Source organism: Bubalus kerabau, chromosome 22, assembly GCF_029407905.1.
Source record: "Bubalus kerabau isolate K-KA32 ecotype Philippines breed swamp buffalo chromosome 22, PCC_UOA_SB_1v2, whole genome shotgun sequence".
Classification (NCBI taxonomy): domain Eukaryota; kingdom Metazoa; phylum Chordata; class Mammalia; order Artiodactyla; family Bovidae; genus Bubalus; species Bubalus kerabau.
Window position 1 is genome coordinate 10,093,967 of NC_073645.1, and position 23,615 is coordinate 10,117,581.

General features: G+C 39.0%; 1 protein-coding gene across 28 annotated transcripts in view; it reads right to left on the bottom strand.

The window, feature by feature from the left end:
- PRKG1 (protein kinase cGMP-dependent 1) overlaps positions 1 to 23,615 on the bottom strand; it is a 1,681,227-nt gene that overhangs the window by 503,510 nt on the left and 1,154,102 nt on the right. For all 28 annotated transcript variants that reach the window (XM_055561124.1, XM_055561106.1, XM_055561119.1 and 25 more), the window contains one exon: positions 4,522 to 4,627. In XM_055561124.1, the coding sequence (XP_055417099.1) occupies positions 4,522 to 4,627 (106 nt within the window). The remainder of the gene's footprint in view (positions 1 to 4,521; positions 4,628 to 23,615) is intronic.

Sequence of the window (23,615 nt, forward strand, 5' to 3'; positions counted from 1 at the left end):
GGCATGCTGCAGTCCATGGAGTTGCAAAGAGTCGGACACGACTGAGCGACTGGACTGAACTGAATGTGACTAGAGCAAAGAGCCAATGAGAAGACGAGGAAGAAGATGGAGAGTGAGATGAACCTGCAGAGGTGAGCAGTGGCCAAAAGGAAATAGGGATTTGGAGACAATGCCAAAGAACTACTCTATCTTAAGAGTGAGAAGTAGTCATAGAAAGGTTTTATGCAGAATGATGATACAAAATTACCTGCCTTAACAAAAGATTCCTTAGTGGATCAAGAAAAGTATTACTTTTTTTTTTTTTTTTTTTTTTTTTTTGAGGATCGGCAGGCTTGACTGAGTAATTTAAATTCCAAACAGTCCCTGTTGTGTCTCTGATTTGTCAGTGAGGCATTAAGATAAATAGGAGGTGCAGCAGCAGCAGCATCATAGTTTGGGCCGAACAGAAAACCCAGTTCCTACAAGTATATCCCATTGGTCACACAGCTGCATTCTAACGCTCCTCTGGGTATAGATGTGTGTGCCAAGAGCGGCACAGAGAAAATGCTCAGGAAAACGTGACACAAATTGACTCTGGCAGTTATTTGGCTCATTTTTTAGTATCCATCTGTGAAACAAGTCCATTTTTCAGTAGCCAAAGAAGATGAAAAATGTTGGCAACTGACAAAACTGCTACTGGACCTACAAAAATCGTGCCTTGCTTAGTAACACTGCTCCATGAAAAAAAAAAAATTTTTTTTTTTTTTTTTTTTGCTATGCTTGCATAGGAACATCTGTGTTTTCATCAGGGAATGTGAAATATAAGCACAAAAGAGAATGGACTAACAGCATTAAAGAACCAGAACCACGTTTGATGTGGCATTTAATAGCAAAAAGGAAGCCAAACCCCATGACTAGTATCTATAAAATGGGTTAAAACACTGAAACGAAATTAAAAACTGACTGTAAGAAAGAAACCCTTGCATTTTGGCTCTGCATTTCCACGCCTGATGTGTCCCTTTTTCCTACCCTTCAAATTTACTGTTTGTTTAGAAAAGTAAAGACGAGTGGCATGGGGAGATGAGCAGTGATAACAGAATCATTTCTCTTTTAGTCTGTCTCTCTCTACCCTTGATATCACTTCATCAGGAAGGCATTCCTATGTCCAACAGAGACCCTCACTGCAAAGAATTCTGATGATTTCTAAAACCATTTCCTAGAGTTTTTCTTTTTTCCTTATACTGTCACAATTGCTTTAACTGGTTAACAAAATAGTGCATGCATCTATAGTAGAAAAATTCAGATCAAAGTTATATTTAGCAAGTGCACTAGACAAAAACACCCCTCCACGTGCATGTACATGCACACACATACACACACACACACGCTGCTACAGAGAATTTTAGAGTTGTCTATATTTTTATGACACAATAAGTCTTTCTAAACATGAAACTATAAAGGAAAAAAATTTGGTTGACTTAACTATATGAAATGTTAAATCTTTTACATAATGTAAAAGAATGCTAAGCAAATTTTTAAAATCTACAATATACAGGGAAATAATAATTCTGAAGTTATGATAGACAAGTTCAATTTTGATCATCTTAGTTTTTGACATGATCTATCATTTCCTTGGAGAATATATGGCATCTCAACAGCTTTGCCAAATAAATGACAGAACACATTAACTTTGGAAAATGGAGGAATAAGTATTATTCACTTTTAATTTCACTAGGATAATAGTGCAGGACCCAAGATTAGACGGAGAAGGCACTGGCACCCCACTCCAGTACTCTTGCCTGGAAAATCCCATGGACGGAGGAGTCTAGTAGGCTGCAGTCCATGGGGTCACTAAGAGTCGTGTCACTTTCCCCTTTCCCTTTAATGCATTGGAGAAGGAAATGGCAACCCACTCCAGTGTTCTTGCCTGGAGAATCCCAGGGACGGGGGAGCCTGGTGGGCTGCCATCTGTGGGGTCGCACAGAGTCGGACACAACTTAAGCGACTTAGCAGCAGCAGCAGCAAGATTAGACTATTCCTATGCTTTGTTTAATACTATGCCACCAGTGACTTGAAATGTTTCCCTATTTTTGCAAAAAAAGCCTTGAATTTTATTTTCCAGTGGGCCCTGCAAATTACATACTTGCCCCACACTTACTGTCCTTTTATAAAATGCCTGTCTACAAAATGACAAGCTTTGTGCCAAAGAAGAGTATCAAGATGCTTAAGAAATAGCTCTAGTCCTTAAAAGTTTATAGCTTAAAAGTAGAGTTAAGTTTAGTAGTGAGGTTATAATATAGTAGAAAACATGGTAGAAATGAGGCTTCAGAGGAAGGAGAGGTTACTTCTCAGTAGAAACAACAGTATCAATGGAAAGGGAAGCTTTTAGTTAGTTAAGACTTGAACACTGACTGTGGGGGAAAGGGCAACAGAGGCAGGATGCTGTGTAAAAAGCACTGTGTCTGCTTGAGCACCTGGAATCATTAGGTTTGCCCCGGGGCAAGAAGAAACAAGGCTGAAAAAGCAGGGAGCCACTGGCTGGGGCAGGACCTTAAATAACCAGTTAATGAGGCTATAGCTAATTCAACAGGAACTGCCAGCCATTGAAAGGTTATAGAGGGAGCCAGCTGGTCACTGTCATAATTTAGGAAGATTAAAACCAGCCCGAGGCAACAGAGGTCATTGTGCCATCTCTCTGGACTCCCAGCCCAGTACTGTGTATGCAAATGATGTGGACTTGATGTCTTACAGAGTGGCCAGATGCAAAGTGACATCAAAGTCAGTGCCTAACTCTTTTGTATTAAATCAGTTAAACTCCACTTGCTCTAAGATGACCAACAAGGAATGTTCACAAATCCTAGAGAACCAACTTTTATGGCTTAAGGTTTGAATTGTCAAAATAGATGACAAATTTGAACAGCTCTGAGACTACAAAAATAAAAGTTTATCCTGGGTGAATTTCTCACTCACACACACACACAGCACGGAGGCATCTCCAATTTCCTGAAACTGTGCCTCTAAAAAGTTTTTGTTGGTGTCATGCAAGACAGCATTGCCACAGTTCCATTTCATTATGAAAACTTATGGAAGCTGAAGTCAGTGTGGTGAGTACCCAGCTCCTAGGTATGTGAGACAGTGAGTTCTGTCCCACAAACAAGCATTTCACTGAATACCAATTGGGATCTTTCTGTTTCAGGGCTATGTCATAAGAAAATCAGTAACTTGCACTTGGATAGAGGCTTACAGTGAATATTCACTCTGTCTCCTTCCATCTCTCTCCATTCACATACACACATCTATATATCAATACACATATCAACATATATCTATATGCATATTAATACAAGTGCCATATCATTTGGCACTTGAATCATTTCCTTGTGAACTATACTAACATTTAAACAGAAATTCCCATTTCCACTTTTCCTAAGTGTTTCACTAAATCACACTGAGATAAAAAACTGACACCCTACCAACACAGTAATTTTTTTAACACATTATCACTTGACATATTTGAATTTTAGCAAGAATATAAAGAAAAATAGCAGAAATGAAAAATGTATGAACAGTTAATCATAAACAAACTAAAAGAAATATCCAAGTATACAATTCCATTTAAGAAAATTCAATAAATATCCATTAAAACTTTTGTATCACTGATACAAAGTATGAATTCAATTTTTTTAGTTCAACTTAGGTCATTTATTCGCCAAAAATAAAAATATAAAATGAAAAGGCCAGTTTAACATTTTAGCTCTCAAAAATGAAAATGAAATCTTAATTGGTGTTGCACCCCCATTTAGCTCACATACTCTATATATAACTACTTAAAGATGGTTCTATTTTCAAAAGAAAAATTGTACAAAATAACTACTTTCTGAAAAAAGGCAAAGTTGTCAATATTATTTTTAATGACAAAATAATATAGTTTCTCTAAAATAAGCTTAGAGACAAATTAATTTCAATGAATACCAGTATATTCCTAAGAAATGAAAACTGGTGTTTCATTCTAATTCCCATGGTATATTGAGTTATTATGATAATATATAATATAAAGACAAGAAAAGTCTTTGATACTTCAGAACTGCAACATAAAATGAATTTAATTTTGGAAATTAAACTCAGGATTAAAGAATAATAAGCTGTTTTCTTGGAACTTTTTCACCTTAGTCATCTGATCTTTAATATGAAACTTCATATAAGAGATGATTCAGTCTTATACTGTGGGTTGCTTGAGAAGAGTTACAATATATTAACTGATAAATAGAGATGACCTCAATATCCTTTTTTGTTCATGCAGATACTCACTTGTTTCTCTCCTCTATAACAGAATATTGAATGAAACTCTGAAGTTCCGACTTAACCACATATCATGAAATTTGGCAGCAGAAATAGAAAGAAGCCAGTCCAAAATCTTGTACGTCCATAAATTAGTTGGCTAATAAGACTGAGATAAAGGCAGAAAGTGTTCCCTGGGCTGCATTTCAGGAAAATGTTGAAAAGACAATAAAACACTCTCAGGAGAAAAGAAAAGCATCCTACCTTTTTAAAAATTCCATATACTCGGTATGCTTGATAAGTCCTGTCCTCATCATTATCGTCTGAAAACATTGTCGATCAATGGCCCAGAGTTTCACATTTACAAGAGCTGGGGAAAAAGAAACAAATAGGTTAAAATTAGAAAACTTCAACAGTGAACTATACTGTGTAAAAGTGGTGAGTTATTCAGAGGAATGAAAGTGATTAACCTTCGTTTAAAGCTAATATCCTAATGCTATTCTATTTAGTTAAGAAGACAAGTTCTTACAGACTAAATGTAGTTCATAATTTAACACTAGTATTACTATCTATAAGGAAGGTTTCTGTCACTCTTAGGTTCTCAAGGGATGATAAGGTCTAAGTACACATTGGAAGTATTTACTTGTATAGAAAGAAAATCACGTGAAGAGAGGTTCACAAGTAACACTTGGTAATTAACCAGAATAGTGTTAATGACTCACATGATCATATTTAATTGTAAAAAATGTAGGTGTAAATTCAGGTTTAGGAGTTAATAGAATAGAAATAATAATTACAATTAAATTGTAACCTGCACCCACAGTTACCATACAAAACTATATTAGATACGTTTGTTGAATTTTAATTTCTGTTCTCCCATACCACTGGCTTTGACAATGATTAAGTTCAGAAACTCAAAACCACAGGATAGACACCATTTGATCTAATAAGTACATGACTAAAAGACAAGTTTTAGAAAAAAGACAGATGTTACAGTGTAAGAAAACAAAAATATTAAGATAAAACTTTCTTTTAAAAGAAGAGTATGAAAAAAAAATAAATAAAAGAAGAGTATGCTAAAAATGTTGATAATGAATCTGTGTGATGAGTATTTAACAGGCAGATTTTACTATGCTCTCTATTTTTATGTATGTCTGCAAATTTTCATAATGGACTTCCCAGATAGCGCTAATGGTAAAGAATCTGCCTGCTAATGCAGGAGATGCAAGAGATGTGGTTCGATCCCTGGGTCAGAAGTTCTGCTAGAGTAGGAAATGTCAACTTACTCCAGTATTCTTGCCTGGAGAATCCCAAGGACAGAGGAGCCTGGTGGGCTACAGTCCATAGGGTCTCAAAGAGTCAGACACATCCATGCATACATCGTACCCACAGAGTATAGGGTAGAGAAGGGCTGTGCACAGGTTTGAGCAAGACCAGTGAATGGGGCCAGGTTATAGTTCAATGAGGGAAATCCAGGTGGTGTGGGGGTAAAGAATCCACCTGCAATACAAAAGATCTGAGTTTGATTCCTGGGTCGGGAAGATATCCAGGAGAAAGGAATGGCTACCCACTCCATTATTCTTGCCTGGAGAATGCTATGGACAGAGGAGTCTGGCAGACTACAATCTATGGGGTCACAAAGAGTCAACCATAACTGAGCAACTGAGCACTCATAATTTAATGAATCAAACATAGAAATATGAATGAATGCAGTTCTCTTTTCTTCACAGTTCTCAGACCAAGCCCAGTGAATGCAATAGATCAAGATTTGGGGTAAGGAAGTAGAGAAAATGTTGGAATAAGTAGGCCATGTATGTGCCGTGAGGGAAGATGCTTGAAGTAACACACAGAGGGAGAAGATGATAAAAGGGTTATTGAGTAAATAGAGTAAACCTTTATTTTTTTGAATTTTACCTAATTTTTCCTTGAACAATTATTTGAAGCTTGGAAAGAAAACATGACTTCTCCCTTAGCCAGTTCTTTATTGAAGAAAACAGATGTTCAGTTAAGTAGAAAAAGAACAAGGCAGTAAGGACTGGTGTGTACATGGCTCCATTCCAAATAGCCTTCATAAATGAACCTTCATCAGAAAACAAAGCTCATCTCACAGGTATTCTCCAGTTACATTCTAGTTCCTTCAGTTGAATCCAGGCTCTTTTCCAGAACACCTGTTTACTTGAGATGAACCACAGAACTGGATGATACCACCACGAGGGACTGAGAAAATCTTGACAAGATTCATTTGAACTTTGAAAAACAACAGAAGTTGAACTAGGACAGAGATAGACAAAGGGCAGTCAAGTGGGGAAAGTACATAAACAAGAACACCATTAGGAATGAGTCTGGGCTCTGGGAGTCCAGTCAGAGATAAAAACAGACTGAAATGTCTGAGATTTCTACAGGGCTGCTACACAATTTGAGAGCAGGCTGATGCAGGGTCCTGGAAGCCAGGCAGAAGAAGCAAGGATTAATTTGATGAACAACAGGAAGCTAGCAGAGATCTTAAAAAGACAGAACAAAAGAACCACAATTTTAAAGGACACACCATGGGGAAATTAAAAAAAGTAAAATGCTTCCTAGAAAAAAAATAGTATTTTCTATATTCACCATCATTTTTAATGTTTCCCAGGTATTTTGAGTATAGATACTCCTCCCTCCAAGGGACCAATTAGGATAACCAACAAATTGTGTTATTTTAAAAAATAGCAGCAATAAAAATAGCTTTACTATGATATGGGTTTTTTAAACACATCTCAAAGGCATGATTGGAAGCATAATGTTAGAATGAAATAAAGCATAGATGCGTTTTAAGACTTTGCCCTACAGAAAGACTTCACAATGCACACCCCTGGTAACAGTATATAAAGGCTTCTATTATAATCTCTGAAACCCAAAGATAAGATCATGGTGATAGCTGAGAAAGACTAATCCAGAAGGGACACATTGGATTCAGAAACACCTAGTCAAGCAGAATACAGACCATCATCAGTGTCACCAAATGCGCACTTGATGTACAAACCGCGGGACAGGGCGGTCCTGCGATGAAAGCTCAGCGTGAGGAGAACTGTCTGATCGTACACTGTGTGCCCAGATTCAGACGAGCAGTGATGAGCACGAGACAGAGGCCACAGTAACTCAGGAATGAAGTGAGGAGGGTCTAAGTGAATAAGACACAGTGCGGGTAACAGCAAAAGCTTGGGGCGGATGCGGGGGTGGAGGGCAGTAGTGGGGTATGTGTGTACTAAGTTACCCGCAGCATTATTAGTGTTAGTTCACACGTCCAAGTCCATTGTCCATCTGTGGTCTCTCCTGATCAGCAACCTTTAGTCCTATGAATTGCTATAGCTGTATCTAACTGTGTCACTCATTAGCACTTTACACATGTTGCTAATATTGTCAATCATCTCTAATGTCTATATTATGTTACCTCAAATAAGAATGTACCATATTCCCTCACAGAAAAGTCCCCGTCTCGTTTCTTATAACCTCCCCCAACTCAAGAAACTTGCTTTTTATTTAATAACCACTGGGTATAATTGTTAATTAATATAATTTATTTACATGAAATTCACCTGCAAAATATATATATATATATATATATATGCCTAGTCAGACTCTAAGATTACATTTAAATATCTAAAGTGAATTTATTAGATATCATGATTCATGTGTTGGAAAAATGATCTCCAAAAATAAGTTCACAGAATTCAGTATTTTTATCTTCTACTTCCATTTACATGGGCTGTTGAACTGTCTAAAACCATGTTTCAGATATTGTGTATGATAATGAATATGGCTTGAGGAAATTGCAAGTTTTTCCATGACCTTGGGCAAGATGCCAACATCTTTTTTATATGCAGCCAATATGCATATTGGTGAGGTCAGCATTTTATACAGGTGGACAAGCATGGCTAACAATCACCTTGCTGTGTTGTCAGAAGCGTGGTTATACTGAAGCTTGATTAGTATCTTGCTTCTTAAACAGCCTGTTGGAGTATAAGTCTGTTGCTTCCAAAACTTGAGGAGAACGCTTTTTAAAAAACCCATTTACCTTTGATCGTAAGTGGTGTATTAATCTCTGTAGGGGATAAGCACTTCAGGAACAAAATTCCTGCGATTTTCACAATGACTGCTGTTGATGAACAAAGAAGTCAGAAGAGCATAAAGCAGAAAAAAGGTCTGGCTGAAGGTAATTTTCTCTTTCATTCAATTATGTATCTAAAATTCTCTACTGAAACATTTGTCATTTTTTTCTTCAGGTTGAGGCCAGATTGAACTATATGGAAAAGATACAAGTTACTTTCACCCTGGGATCTCTTAAGTGCATGGGTATACCAAGAATACTTTCAACAGAGGTAAAATGGGCCTTTGTTTAGGAGGCACCAAAATCATAGAAGAATGAGACATAAAACTGTGCTGGACTATGAAACCACAAATCTGGTTTGGCTGAAATTCTCCTATCAAGGAATACATCTGTTGCCAAATTCAAATTTTGGAAGAATTCTCAGAAAGCATGTGTGGGTATAGACCACATGACTCAAAGGTTTATTCTGCCCATATTTATTTCACACCAATCTAGTTGAGACTATTGCTGTATATGAGGAACAGAAAATAGGCCGACAATTCCTGCCCTCAAGAAACTCATGGTCTAGTGCAGAGGCCAACAAACTATTGTTCCTGCCAAACCTGGTCGATGATTAGTTGCTTTCCTCACTTAGGAAATTCCAAGAATGAAATTCCAAGGATTTTAGGAGCTCAATGCCAGAAAAGAGATGAAGACCAAATATATATTATATTTTTTATTACAAATCACAATAGTACAGGAAGTTATCAGGTCTAGATGAAGTTCTGAGGATGAAGCCCTCATGAAGTGTTTAGTGCCCTTATAGAAAAGGAGTCTCTCTCCCTCCCCCAATGCACACATCAGGATAATGCCACTTGAGGATATAATTGGGAAGAGAGCTCACACCAAGAACTCCACTGTAGTAGCTCCCTGATCTTGAACTCCACACCTCCTGTAAGTTCTGTGAGAAAAACTGTGAGCAAATTCTTTGTTGTTTAAGGCAACCAGTCTGCGGTGTTTGTTACAGAAGTTTGAATGGAGACACCCAGGGTCCACGGAACCCAAAGGAGTCTGCAGAAGGAATGCAAGGGATTCATGAATGTGAGATGAGAAAACAACATCTTTATTTTTACTACTCTGTTACTGAAATTGAGCATATCTTTTCTAAGTGTAGGCGACATGACTTCCCTGGTGGTACAGCGGATAGGAATCCACCTGCCAGTGCAGGAGACACAGGTTTGATCCCTGATTTGAAAAGATTCCATGTGCAACGGGCAACTAAGCTCGCACATTGCAACTATTGAGCCCGCCCACTGCAATTAGTGAAGCCCAGGTGCCTAGATCCTGTGCTCCGCAACAACAGAAGCCACCAAAATGAGAAGTCTCTGCACTGCAATGAAGAGGAGGCCCTGCTCACGGCAACTAGAGAAAGCCTATGTGCAGCAAGAGAGACCCAGCACAACTAAAAATAAAATAAATAATCTTAAAAAAATAGAGGCAACAAATCACTTTACTGTAGAAAACATGGCTATTTTTATATCATCCTACATTTGTTGAGGATATCTTAAATATAATTTACATTCATCATTATTTTGAGATTATGGTAGTTAACTGGACCTCTAGATCTTATTTTATTTTACCACAATTAATTATTAAATGTTTTATCACTCTATTTCAATGTGAACAGCTCTATGTAATCCTGTTTTATGCTTTAATAATCATTTTTAGATGAGTCCATATGCTTCATCAGTGACAAATAGGTCCATGGCACCCTTAAGATTAAGAGTCCCTGCTCTAAGTATCTTAGACAAAGGATTACCCCAGAAAAGGAGACAGGAAGCATGGTGAGGGAAGAGGTAATACTTAGCTGGTATGCATCCATGCATGCATGCGTACTAAGTCACTTCAGTCGTGCCTAATTCTGTACGACTCTATGGACTGTAGCCCCCAAGGCTCCTCTGATTCTCCAGGCAAGAATACTGGAGCAGATTGCTATGCCCTCCTCCAGGGGAATCTTCCTGACCCAGGGATCGAACCCCTGTCTCTTACATCTCCTGCATTGGCAGGCAGGTTTTTTTTACCACTAGTACCACTTGGGAAACCCAGGTCTACATCCACAGGGACATACAAATTGTTACAGATGGTAGAGAATCTGCCTGTAATACTGGAGACCCAAGTTTGATCCCTGGGTCGGAAAGATCCCCTAGAGAAGGGAATGGCTAACAACTCCAGTATTCTGGCCTGGAGAATTCCATCAAGAGAGAAACCTGATGGGCTGTAGTCAATGAAGTCACAAAGAGTCGGACAGGACTAAGAGGCTAACACTTTCACTTTCTCAAACGAGACTTATTTAGTAAACAGACACTTCCCTAAGTTTCCAGACTATTTCCAGTCCTCCCCACAGGACTCCAGAGAGTTCCCTCGGCTCAGCCAATAAAGGGGTGAACACTGAGCCCAGCATATCAATATTCGTATTCTCTTTACATGCTTCTCCTGTGCCTGCTGCTGCTGCTGCTAAGTCGCTTCAGTCGTGTCCAACTCTGTGCGACCCCATAGACGGCAGCCCACCAGGCTCCCCTGTCCCTGGGATTCTCCAAGCAAGAACATTGGAGTGGGTTGCCATTTCCTTCTCCAATGCAGGAAAGTGAAAAGTGAAAGTGAAGTCGCTCAGTCGTGTCTAACTCTAGCGACCCCATGGACTGCAGCCCACCAGGCTCCTGTGTCCAAGGGATTTCCAGGCAAGAGTACTGGAGTGGGGTGCCATTGCCTTCTCCATCTCCTGTGCCTAGGATAGCACAAAGTAGCGCTCATCAAGTATTTTCTAAATTGAATTTTGGGTGTATGTGAAACATTTTGTCCAAATAAAATCTATTTCTGTACTTCACTGGAAAAATTATTGTAGACCATGATAATCTCCATCAGAAAAGAACCGGTTATCAACTTGAGCTTTCCAAAGTGACATTTCTTGGCTGCAAAATACAAGTTGAGTTTTCTGACAAGGGTTTCAGAGTAATCTGTTCTTCCCTAAGTCTTACTGTTCTCCAGAGAACATTCTCAGATAACAGGTGGGTCTCATCTAAGTTTCTGCTGATCTAAACTTTGAATGAGCTAGAATCTTTGCAGGGTTTAATGTGGGTGGAAGAACAAGATGTCCTTACTTTGCTCTATTTCACCTTCAACATTAAAAGAGCACCAGCTCATACCATAAGGTACTTTATTGTATGCTCCAGAAATCCCAGAAACTTTATTTTTACACCCTACCCTCCTCCCATTTTCTTGAAGCTTGAATCGCTCAGATACTTAGTGCTACAGAATCAGCTTAGAAGAGACCTTGAGGGGGTCCATGAAGCCCACAACTGTTTCCCAATATTATTAAGGCATACGTTTGCCTAAAGCCAATTCCAACTGCTGGAATGTTCTAAGACAAATGCTTCATAATTAGAACAGGCCATTTGCTGTTCACAATTTATCTGGAAAGTGCTGATACCTCCACTGTGCAGACTGCCTCATTGTTAGTATGGGAGTTATATTCTAAACATTCTTGACTTGAAAAGTTATCTCTTTAATGATACATATTCTATAAAGATAGTGGATTATAAAATTGGACATTGCAGATAAGGATAATCATTACTATAAACTTAATAGTAGAAAAACCACTTATCAGTGTTGTCATGATTTTCATATATTTGAAAGCATGTGGTACAGTGGGCTGTCCTTTAATAAAGCAAAAGAAATGAAATAGATTTTTTTTTCCCTCTAAATTCTGCTCAACATCACTTCCCTGGTGGCTCAGAGGTTAAAGCATGTGCCTGCAGTGTGGGAGAGCCAGGTTTGATCCCTGGGTCGGGAAGATCCCCTGGAGAAGGAAATGGCAACCCACTCCAGTATTCTTGCCTGGATAATCCCATGGAGAGAGGAGCCTGGTAGGCTACAGTCCACGGGGTCACAAAGAGTCGGACACGACTGAGCAACTTCACTTTCACTTTCTTTCATACCTTGAACAATGCAACTGGTAAGGCCAAATGATAAACTTTTTGAAAATACTACAACATTAACTAACGTAATGATTTTAAAATGTATATTCACATTCAAATGTTAAGGCTAAAAAATAAAAAAACAAACAAACAAAAAACAAAAGTTAAGGCTACTTAAAGGACCAAATGGATGATGATGTATTTTAGAACAGATATAAAAATATTAAGGAGCACTATTTTGGTAACATGATTCAGCATTTATTACATGATATAACAACTTCATGTCTTATATCTAGCCTATATTAATCCTACAAAGTATTCTTGTCCCTTTTCTATCAATATGGAAACTGCGTCTCAGAGAAGCTAAGTCATTGCCCAGGTCACACATATAATAAGAGTCAGTTTCTTTCTGACTCGAAAGCCTGCTTTCTTTTCACTCTCACATATTTCTGAAACTGGACGAAGAATACCTGCTTTCTGCATCCTATTCTTCTGACCCAATTTATCACCCTGTGTGTGTGTTAGTTGCTGAGTCCTCATTGCTAAATATCATAGGAGCAAAAAGAAATATAAATTTGACTTCAATCACGGAGGTGGGGAAGATTTCTTGAAATTAAAACTGAAATGGGCTGCATATTTTACCCAAGGTTTTAATATAAGGGAGCCTTCCTCAAAAGTATTTTGCATGTGAGGCAGGCTCCTTGTGACTAATTTCTACTGTACTTCTGGCTCTCAACACCATGTCATGCCTAGCACAACCCCTTCCCTCACCTCCAGAATTTCTAGAACTACCTTCTGTCTTTAGGTGGCCTTCTGTGAAAAAGCTCAAGCAGCACTGTGCTTCACTCTACAAGCCCCAATTTTTCATGCACAGTGAGTCCCAGTGGTGTCGAAAAGTCATCTTTGAAATTAAAACCATGTGAACCGTCCTGAGTCCAGCTGACAGCAGCCATCAAGAGCAGCAGAGACAGATATATGTGAGGCCAAGTGTGCCAGAGCAAATTCAATTAATGCAGAACTCTAACCACATCTCCCTTCGTGTTGGCCAAAGCCCATAAACACTAAAAGCTAAGTGCTAATTAGTAGCAGGGTCTGAGAATACAAACCCTGGCTGTGGAAGCAGGTGATTCCTAGGCGTCCCAGTCTTTCTCCTGGAAGTTCTTGTTTAGGAAACACAGCGTACTGTTGTAAACGTCTATGAAACCAAAGTGCCATCATTTAGAAACCTGAAGACACTTGGCTCTGTATAAAGCTTATAGCTGGGGCGGGGGCTGGTGGGTGGAGGTAGGGGTACAAAAATGAAAAAGAAGCAAACCCATCAACCTCAGGTCATCTGAAACAACCCTGACATAAACAAGCAAACCCATCAACCTCAACCTCAGGTCATCTGAAACAACCCTGACATAAACAAGCAAACCCATCAACCTCAGGTCATCTGAAACAATCCTGACATGAAGCACAATGTCAAGCATATTGGGACAAAGAGAAGGAAGAAAGGGGAAATGAGCCTCTAGGAAATGAGAGGCTTTCTCTGTAACTCAGATACAAATTAGGGAACAAGAGAGAAAGGAAGAGCCAAAAGACCTCCAGAGAATAATAGTCATGAAGACAAAAGTACTGAGTTCTGTCTAATGAAGAACAATAAAAATCACATTGTCACTTTGTGAACTACTGACAAAGAAGGACCGTTAAAGCAATAAGCTACTCCAAGACAGTCTTGCAAGACTGATCTTCATAAAATACTATTCTAATCCTGTTACTCTGCCCACAAAATTGTCAACGGCTGCCTACTACCAATAAATAAACCAAAACCTATTCATTTTTGCATTTAATCAACAAACTACCATTCAAGCTTCATCTCTCACAGTCCTTTATACAGACCTTTTATTTTGCCCAATAATTCTACTGTCAAGTTTCCAAATCTACCCTTCCGTTCTCTGCCTTCCAGTCTTTGCTCTAATTATTTTTCTCTAATCATGACAATTCTAGTAGTCTTTCAAGAGTCAGTTTAAAGACCACTTTCTCCATGAAGACTTTCCAGTTCACCCCAGCTAGAATTTCTCTATTTTCCTACAGACTTCTGATTGTGTCTGCTGTGTGGTTTTTATCACTGTGACCTGCATCAGAGTTATTCATGGACCTGAATGTATACATGGTCCACCATGAGTAGTGTGACACCTCACAGAATTCAATAAATGTTTTAGGGTAATTAAGTTACTAGATTACCAGGGGGAAAATTATCTGCAAATAAAAATGAAGACACTGAGGATACTCTGGATAAGAGAAAGGGAAAACTCAGTAACTGTCCTAAAAGATTTGATGGGTTTATTAACCTTTAAGTAAATTCAATAAAGCTGTTTATATTCAATAAAGCTGTTTATAGTGGCGTTAAGGGCTAGCCTGAAATTAAAAGTTGGGAGATATTTATAACAAACATTCTTCAGACATTTATCGAGACCTTACTACTTGCCAAGAACTGTATTAGGCACTGGTTACACAAAGATAAAGATATAGATCTTGTTCTCAAGTACCTTCTTGCTGCTCAAAGTTAATTTTCTTTAGTTTTCCTCTTTATTTATACATTCACTTGTTTATTATTCCATCTTATGATAATAGCCTTAATTAAGGCAATGGCACCCTACTCCAGTAGTCTTGCCTGGAAAATCCCATGGATGGAGGAGCCTAGTAGGCTGCAGTCCATGGGGTCGCTAAGAGTCAGAGACGACTGAGCGACTTCACTTTCACGCATTGGAGAAGGAAGTGGCAACCCACTCCAGTGTTCTTGCCTGGAGAATCCCAGGGATGGGAGAGTCTGGTGGGCTGCCGTCTATGGGGTCGCACAGAGTCGGACATGACTGAAGTGACTTAGCAGCAGCAGCAGCAGCATTCTATCTCAAGCAAAATCTACTCCATAATGCTTCTGGAGAACTAAGAGGCAGTTCCTTTTGACTTGTCAAGAATAGAACTAAGCCAGTAATTAGAACTGACAGGGCTGATGATCAGACTCAATGTAAAGACAAAGAGAACACGGCAATGGCTAACTTGTCCTAAGATGTTTCTCACCACAGGAAATGCTCCAGTAGACCACCTGATAAAATAGGGGAGAAAGAATTCCTGTATCAGGTGGGAAATTGAATTGGATCACCTCAAAGGAATAATTGAACTGCAAGATTTTATAGGAAATAACAGATCAATGCAGAGAGTAGAGAGTCAGAACTACTGGGTTGGTCAAAAAGTTTGAAAAAACTTGAATGAATGAATGAATACATAATTATAGTTACTTTGAAGTAACATACTCCTGTAAGGGGCATTGTACACAAAGATTATGGTTTAGTGACAGGTCTTATGCCAGACAGCCAAATATCTAGAAAAAAGTAATGTCCTTTGTTGATGTTAAGGAAGGAAATGTTTCAGGCAATTCTTTCTGCACAAATTGAAAAGCTCAGGCATAGAAAACTAGAGGCATGAAACAGCATGCTACATCATGTGAGTTAGTAATCTGGCCTGTGTATCTTCTACACAGGGCCTGTGTGGCCTTGGGCAAGTAATCTGAGCTTCCATCAGTCAATTTTAGGAAACTGAGATAATAATGTATCCTCATGAAATTCTTCTCAGGTATCAATGAAGTAGCTCATGATAGATACTCAACATGGTCACTGTCACCTAGCAGGTTCTTCACTCAAGGATATCCTTTAATGCTGGTGCCATCTTTTAAACATGCAGGAAACAAACATCAACTTGTAGGCTACAGACAATGAATCCTGAGTTTTTAAAAAAAACAAAAAACAAATTTAGAGCAGTCATGAAGTTGGTTCACTGCCTCAGAATAATAAACAGAAACATCACTTGGTGAATTGCACACAGGTTTAGGAAAGCCTAAAGGTCAAGCAGGAAATTATGATAAAGACTCAGAGTGTGTTAATATGATAAGATGAGATGCTGGCTTTCAACAACATAGAGCTCTTTGAGGGTAAAACGTGTGTCTTGTTCATCTTTTTAGTCCCCAGTGCAGGGTGTCTCCAGTTACTGGTACATAGAAAAGAACCAATACATGTTTGCTGACTGAAGAACTCATACATGTTCCTGCCTGGAACTTTTAGGCATAAGCATCTCCCTGTCTTCATTTCTCTGGATGGCCCTTAATTCTATTATAAACGGGCCTCATATAATTTAGCTGAATCCAAATCTTGGAAAAATTCTAGAATTAAAAACGATCCAACAGATGACATACAATCCTTTAGAAAAGTAAGCAGAGGTGGGGTGACCATTCCACCTCAATGAGATTTATTTTCAATAGGCTCTGCAATACATAGAGAGTCCCCAGAACATCAATGAGGCCCCAAACATGACACATTTTGGACCTCAGTCATAAACTTCAATCTCTGGCAAGTTCCTGAGATGGTTTTGCTGGCAGCTTCTGTTATGGTGACACCATTTCCTGCAGGTTTGCACATTTTGAACAATGTGCCCAATTCAAAAATATCAGTACATGTTTGGTAAATGTCACTGCACATCTGTGCATAACAACAGATTTTGTCTCAAATCTCATTAAGGAAATGGATATTACATCTGTAAGTCCTTTTGTCGGTTGACTGGGCTGCATCCCTAAACACTGCACCAAGATGTTGAAAACGTATGTTTCCATATTTGCTGAAATTCAAACAAACATCTTTACAAAGTCATATTAATAACACTTCCTCACAAGTTGAATTACACAACTTCAACTCAGAAACGTTACTAAAATTTTGTCTCCCAAAGGAAGGGTTTCCTTTTTCCTAGCCAGTTCTTATATCCTACTGTTTCTTTTTCTGCAGATGTGTCTAGATGCCAGAAGGTATATATTTGATGTACCCTTAATTAATCTTATTTCTCGAGGGGAAAAAAAAAAGGAAGCACTGAGGTTAGATGTCTATTAACCCTCTGCTGTATCTCCCTGAGAAACACCCTGTGATGTGCTCTAGAAGTTTCCATCTCTGTTGTGCACCTTCTACATCATCTTAGTTCACTGCCACCTTAAGGCTAGACTCAACAGCCATAATTTATGATCTCTTTCAAGTTCTCACATAAATATGAAAATCAATGTTTCTGTCTTGGCCCCATTAAGGAAGTATATGACCCAGGTGTTTAAAAGAACCAGCTGTAATACTACTTCACATTTATTTTCCAGGCACTAGTAGGCTTTAAAACAGAAATGTTGCTTTCTGGACCATCTCTTCTTTAGTAAATTATATGTAATTCTCTAAGTTTGGCAGAAGTCTGGGGGAAAAAAAAAATCATCAGGAAAGGGAGCTCTCTAGCCATCCCCTCTGCTGGCAGATGAAGCAGACAACATCAAGAAATGTCAAGTGAGCTCAGCTGTTTTACATTTTCAAAATTATCTACTTTTGGCGAACTATGAGAATGCCGTTTTCCGTCTTGTGATTTCACTTGTCTGGAAGACACACAGTGTTGCAATGAAAACTGATCATTCAACCATAATTAGAAAAATGAGTTTTAATTGACCTGAAAGACAGAGGCTGGTTGTGCTAGGATACAAAATGGAAACAAAGTTTTGTTTTGTTTTTACAGATGAAAGAAACAGAATCTTCTATATTTCAGAACAGGGTCATGGGTTTCTGCTGGAGGAAAAAAAAAATCTAAAAAACAGGATTCTCTGCTTAGATATATTAAATATATCTACTTTTCTTACACCAAGCGTCATATTCACACAACAGCACCAATTGTGAAGACACAAAGGTGATATTCAGAAAGCAAACTAGACCTAATGATTTGCCTTTGGTCAGCATAGTTGTGTCGACTTTCAGCAAATAGTGGTGGACCGAGCAGAGCTTATCATTTGCTTACACCACTGAAGGATATATATTTGCTGAGGAGGTGGAGACTGGTGCAATTATATGTAGCAGAGTTACTTCTTAACTCAGCCTGACCATGGCTGAGGCTTCTAAGGATGTGCTATTGAGGCTGACCCAGCGGAGTCTCTTCCTTAGAGAATCTCCATGCTGAGGAATTCAATCCCAGGGTCCCATCCCTTCCCATTCCTCACCCTCTACCCACCCTTTCTGAGTAAATGATCAATTAAATTACATTTTTGCTTAAGCCAGACCGAGTCTGATCTCTAGAGCCCCAGACGAGTCTGATCTCTAGAGCCCCAGAAGGAGTCCTACATGCCTTGCTGCTGCTGCTACTGCTAAGTCGCTTCAATCGTGTCCGACTCTGTGCAAACCCACAGACGGCAGCCCACCAGGCTCCACCATCCCTGGGATTCCCCAGGCAAGAACACTGGAGTGGGTTGCCATTTCCTTCTCCAATGCATGAAAGTGAAAAGTGAAAGTGAAGTCACTCAGTCGTGTCTGACTCTTAGCAACCCCATAGACTGCAGCCTACCAGGCTCCTCCATCCATAGGATTTTCCAGGCAAGAGTACTGGAGTGGGGTGCCATTGCCTTCTCCGCCTACATGCCTTACAGATTGCTAATTCTAGCATAATCACTGCAAAGAATAGAAATGAGATTAAGCACTGGAATCTTTAAGCCACTTCAACAGAATTTTATTAGTTTTTAGAGTTTTCATATAAATAATTCTAATTTTTTGAAATGATACTTAAATAAAGCAAGTTATAATGATTCCATTGTGTCATTAGGAAAAAACACACACAAAAAAGGTAGAGTCATTAAGTGACTTTATAAATAATTATTCAGCTATACAATGACAGCTACAGAGCTCATTTCCCCAAATTCCTTCAAAAGCATTATCAACCCATATGTTACAGTTTTAACCAAGATGACCAAACCCTTCACATCAACATAGTACTCTTGTGCTATACAATCAAATTACATTTTCCAAATTATAAATTTGGACTGCATGACCTTTATACAAAGTAGACTTTTTCACAGATAAATTGCCTAATAATGAGGACCCAGAGATCAAATTGCCAACATCCGCTGGATCATCAAAAAAGCAAGAGAGTTCCAGAAAAACATCTATTTCTGCTTTATTGACTATGCCAAGCCTTTGACTGTGTGGATCACAGTAAACTGTGGAAAATTCTGAAAGAGACGGGAATACCAGACCACCTGACCTGCCTCTTGAGAAACCTGTATGCAGGTCAGGAAGCAACAGTTAGAACTGGACATGGAACAACAGACTGGTTCCAAATAGGAAAAGGAGTTCGTCAAGGCTGTATATTGTCACCCTGCTTGTTTAACTTATATGCAGAGTACATCATGAGAAACACTGGGCTGGTAGAAGCACAAGCTGGAATCAAGATTGCCAGGAGAAATATCAATAACCTCATATATGCAGATGACACCACCCTTATGGCAGAAAGTGAAGAGGAACTCAAAAGCCTCTTGATGAAAGTGAAAGTGGAGAGTGAAAAAGTTGGCTTAAAGCTCAACATTCAGAAAACGAAGATCATGGTATCTGGTCCCATCACTTCATGGGAAACAGATGGGGTAACAGTGGAAACAATGTCAGACTTTATTTTTGGGGGGCTCCAAAATCACTGCAGATGGTAATTGCAGCCATGAAATTAAAAGACGCTTACTTCTTGGAAGGAAAGTTATGACCAACCTAGATAGCATATTCAAAAGCAGAGACATTACTTTGCCAACAAAGGTTCGTCTAGTCAAGGCTATGGTTTTTCCTGTGGTCATGTATGGATGTGAGAGTTGGACTGTGAAGAAAGCTGAGCGCCAAAGAATTGATACTTTTGAACTGTGGTGTTGGAGAAGACTCTTGAGAGTCCCTTGGACTGCAAGGAGAGCCAACCAGTCCATTTTGAAGGAGATCAGCCCTGGGATTTCTTCGGAAGGAATGATGCTCAAGCTGAAACTCCAGTACTTTGGCCACCTCATGCGAAGAGTTGACTCATTGGAAAAGATTCTGATGCTGGGAGGGATTGGGGGCAGGAGGAGAAGGGGATGACAGAGGATGAGATGGCTGGATGGCATCACTGACTCGATGGACGTGAGTCTGAGTGAACTCTGGGAGTTGGTGATGGACAGGGAGGCCTGGCGTGCTGAGATTCATGGGGTTGCAAAGAGTCGGACACGACTGAGCAACTGAACTGAACTGACACATTTCTGGAAATCTTAAGCATGCTGGTTGATCTAATTCTTGGAAGCTATTTATGAGACATAATGGGTCTCAAGACACAGCTGAATCATTACAAAGCACTGAAACATAATAGGGAAAAAAAGGGAAGTGCTAGTCACAAATACTAAAGTCATATAAGCTTGAATATGGTAAGTTAGTTGTTCCACAGAAAAATATTTAGGAAATTCTAACTGCCATGTACTTCAGATATGGTAGCAAACATATACACACATCATCTATCTTCTAGAAGCTTTCAATGGAAAAGGGAACAATGAACCAAGCAGTATCAATACAGTGTTCTGAGTGCTAGGGTCACCTGGCAGGTTCACAAGGTCTGGAGAAAGCATCTATAAGGAGCATCTAATGAAGCCCTAGGGGTGAGGAAAGATTTCCCTGGTGGGGGGGTGGTGGGCGGGAAATGTTTGTAATGAGACCAGGAAGAGGACAAAAAGAGAAGACTTCGCCAAATTCCTGCTGTTAATAAAGCCAGCAAAACCTCACTTTACAACTATATAAAAAAAAAAAAAATCCTATTTCTTTTTTCCTTTCATTCCACTCCATCTTCTACACAGATACTCTTTATTCAGCTCAAAGACATAAACTCCTAAAACACAGGCAAGGCATTTCTACCCCCTCACTGCTCAGTGCAGAGATAAGAAACACACCTGCTTAAATTGCTGTGCTGCCATATTTTATAGACTCCAGCCACGACTTCAGCAGATCCTAGCCAAAATGAATGAAACATTAACAAATTCTCCACCTTCTGATTTGATTGGTACCATTCACTCCATTCCTAAACTTGAGATCTGTAAAAATTACCCCATGCATCCTGACAATATTGTCAGTTATGGATTTCTGGGGATTTCAAATCTATACTCTTCAGTATAACTAATACCACCTACTTTAAGGATGGAATGAACCACAAGAAATGGAGACAATACAGCTTAAACTCCTTAACCCAGATACTACAACAATTCAACCACAGATACATCATTATGCTGTTAGGATAAATCAAAGTTAACATCTTAGGCTAACTATTGGTCTGTTCATCTATACTGACTGATTGAAATCTCCCCCAGCCACTGACAAAAGTAGCTAATTTATACTTTCTTAACCATATGATGTCTTTATCAATTTGGCTTTATGTGTTTAAATATGGCATAATTATATTATGTCTGTTCAAATACAAGCATGCATCAGACATAGTATAGGGTTGACAGGAGTATTGGCTGGAGTACAAATGAATCTAAAATGTAGAATGAGGAAGTGGGAGAGAAGCAACATAAGTAGCCTCAGTCTTTATTGTTCCTTGTATCTTGTTTCTGCTTAGTACTGCAAAATAAATCCACTGGCAAATTTGAAATCTTCATTGTAAGTCAGTAATAAAATAGACAGACATTGATTTGGTACAAGTTGCATTTAAGTAGAAAGCCAGGAATATACTTTAGTATATAAATTTGACCCTTTAAATTTTCTCTTTGTTGGCTCTTTCAGCTTCCCTTGGCCAGTATTTTCATGCATTTTTTTCCTTTTATTATTTTCCAATCAGGAAAACAATGGTAAAGAGGAACAAAACCTGTCAAGGTAGAAGTGGAAAGATGAGTATGAAAAGGACTAACAGGGAACGAAAGATCAGAATTTATACTAAAAATTACCACTGGTTTTCCTCCTCTCATTGTGTGTACTATTTATCATTCACCTGTTGTCATCCATTTGTAAGGGCATTAATGGAAAATACAAAGAAGAAATAAAGGAGGCATTTTGTATGAGGATTTAACATGATTCCAAATGTTCTTTATATAAAAATAATCAAATTTAAATTTTATGGCTAAAGAAGGAAGAAGGAAATAACAACCCCAGTGAGCAACATGGATTCTAAAAGATGAGAAGAGCATTTATTTTAATTAGTCATGGTCTTCGCACTAACTGCTCTCCTGTCACAAGTGAGCCTTTTTCCATCAATACAATGCTTCTCTTTTCAATAATAAAAAGTGAGATGAGAGGCAAAAAACAAAATGATGCAATGTTTTAATCCCAAAAGCTGTGACCATTTTTAAAGCTAAATTAAAGGTAGTCTAATTGACAGTAGTGAAACTATACAGTCAGATGGAGACTTAGGAAATTGTTCATTATTTCATCAGGGAAGGAAGTTCAATACTGTAATTGTATGGCCAGGTAAAGGCCTGAATTAAGCATGTGGAATAAGGTAGCTTACTTCAAGTAGGTAAGTTAGACAACCATCCCCCCATAATCTATTACAAGCTCTGGTGTACAGACAGGGTACATTGAGGCTGCTCCATAATCTGCAAAATGACTATCACTTCAGGATTTAAGATTTAGAAACACATCCCCTTTACTCTAGAAATGTCCCATGATGAAATCATTCTTTCTTCCTGACAGGTGTAAGGTGTTTTGATTTTTTTAACTTTGGAAAAGAAGATCAACCTATGTTTGCAATTTTAAAACACCAGAGCACACAGCGCTGATGCTGAACAGTTAATGGGAAAGCCACACACATAGCTGCAACTAAGTACTAGGGAGGAAACAGCATTCCAGGGTAATTTCCAAGAAGGCTATTCATCTCCACACCAGACACAGTGAATGGCATTACCAGGCAGGGAGAGAAGGATGAGTTCAAGGACACCATCCTGCATGAACAGCATGCATGTCATCTTTATTAGGCCTCAACTAGGAGACCCTGCAGGCAGCCAAAGGAATGATGGCTGTGGAGATCCAAGTCAGAAGGCTGTCAAAGGGCAGCCGCAGCCAGAGTGGAGGAAAAACACACCAGACAACCGAGCAAAAGCAGGCCTTTCACAAGCAGATTTAAAAGTAGCAGTCACTTATAATGAAATGTCAAAAGGGATGGAGAGAGAGGGAAACAAGATGACAAAGGGGCAAATGCCAGAGCCAACCCTTTCCAAAGAATTAGCCTCATTGGAAAAGACTTTTAATTTAGCCACCTTATTCGTATGCAAGAAGTATATTCCCATTTTGAGGACAGTGGCTTGTTTTCCATGACACTAAAGTCCACATGGCAGATTTTTCTATACACTCATCTTGTTTGCCAAACCGAGGAACTTTATCTTTAAAGGAAGGGTCTACGGCAAAGTAGGCTTTCCTGGTGACTCAGTGGTAAAGAATCCCCTTGGCCGTGCAGGAGACACAGGTTTGCTCCCTGGATTAGGCGGATCCCCTGGAGTAGGAAATGGCAACCCACTCCAG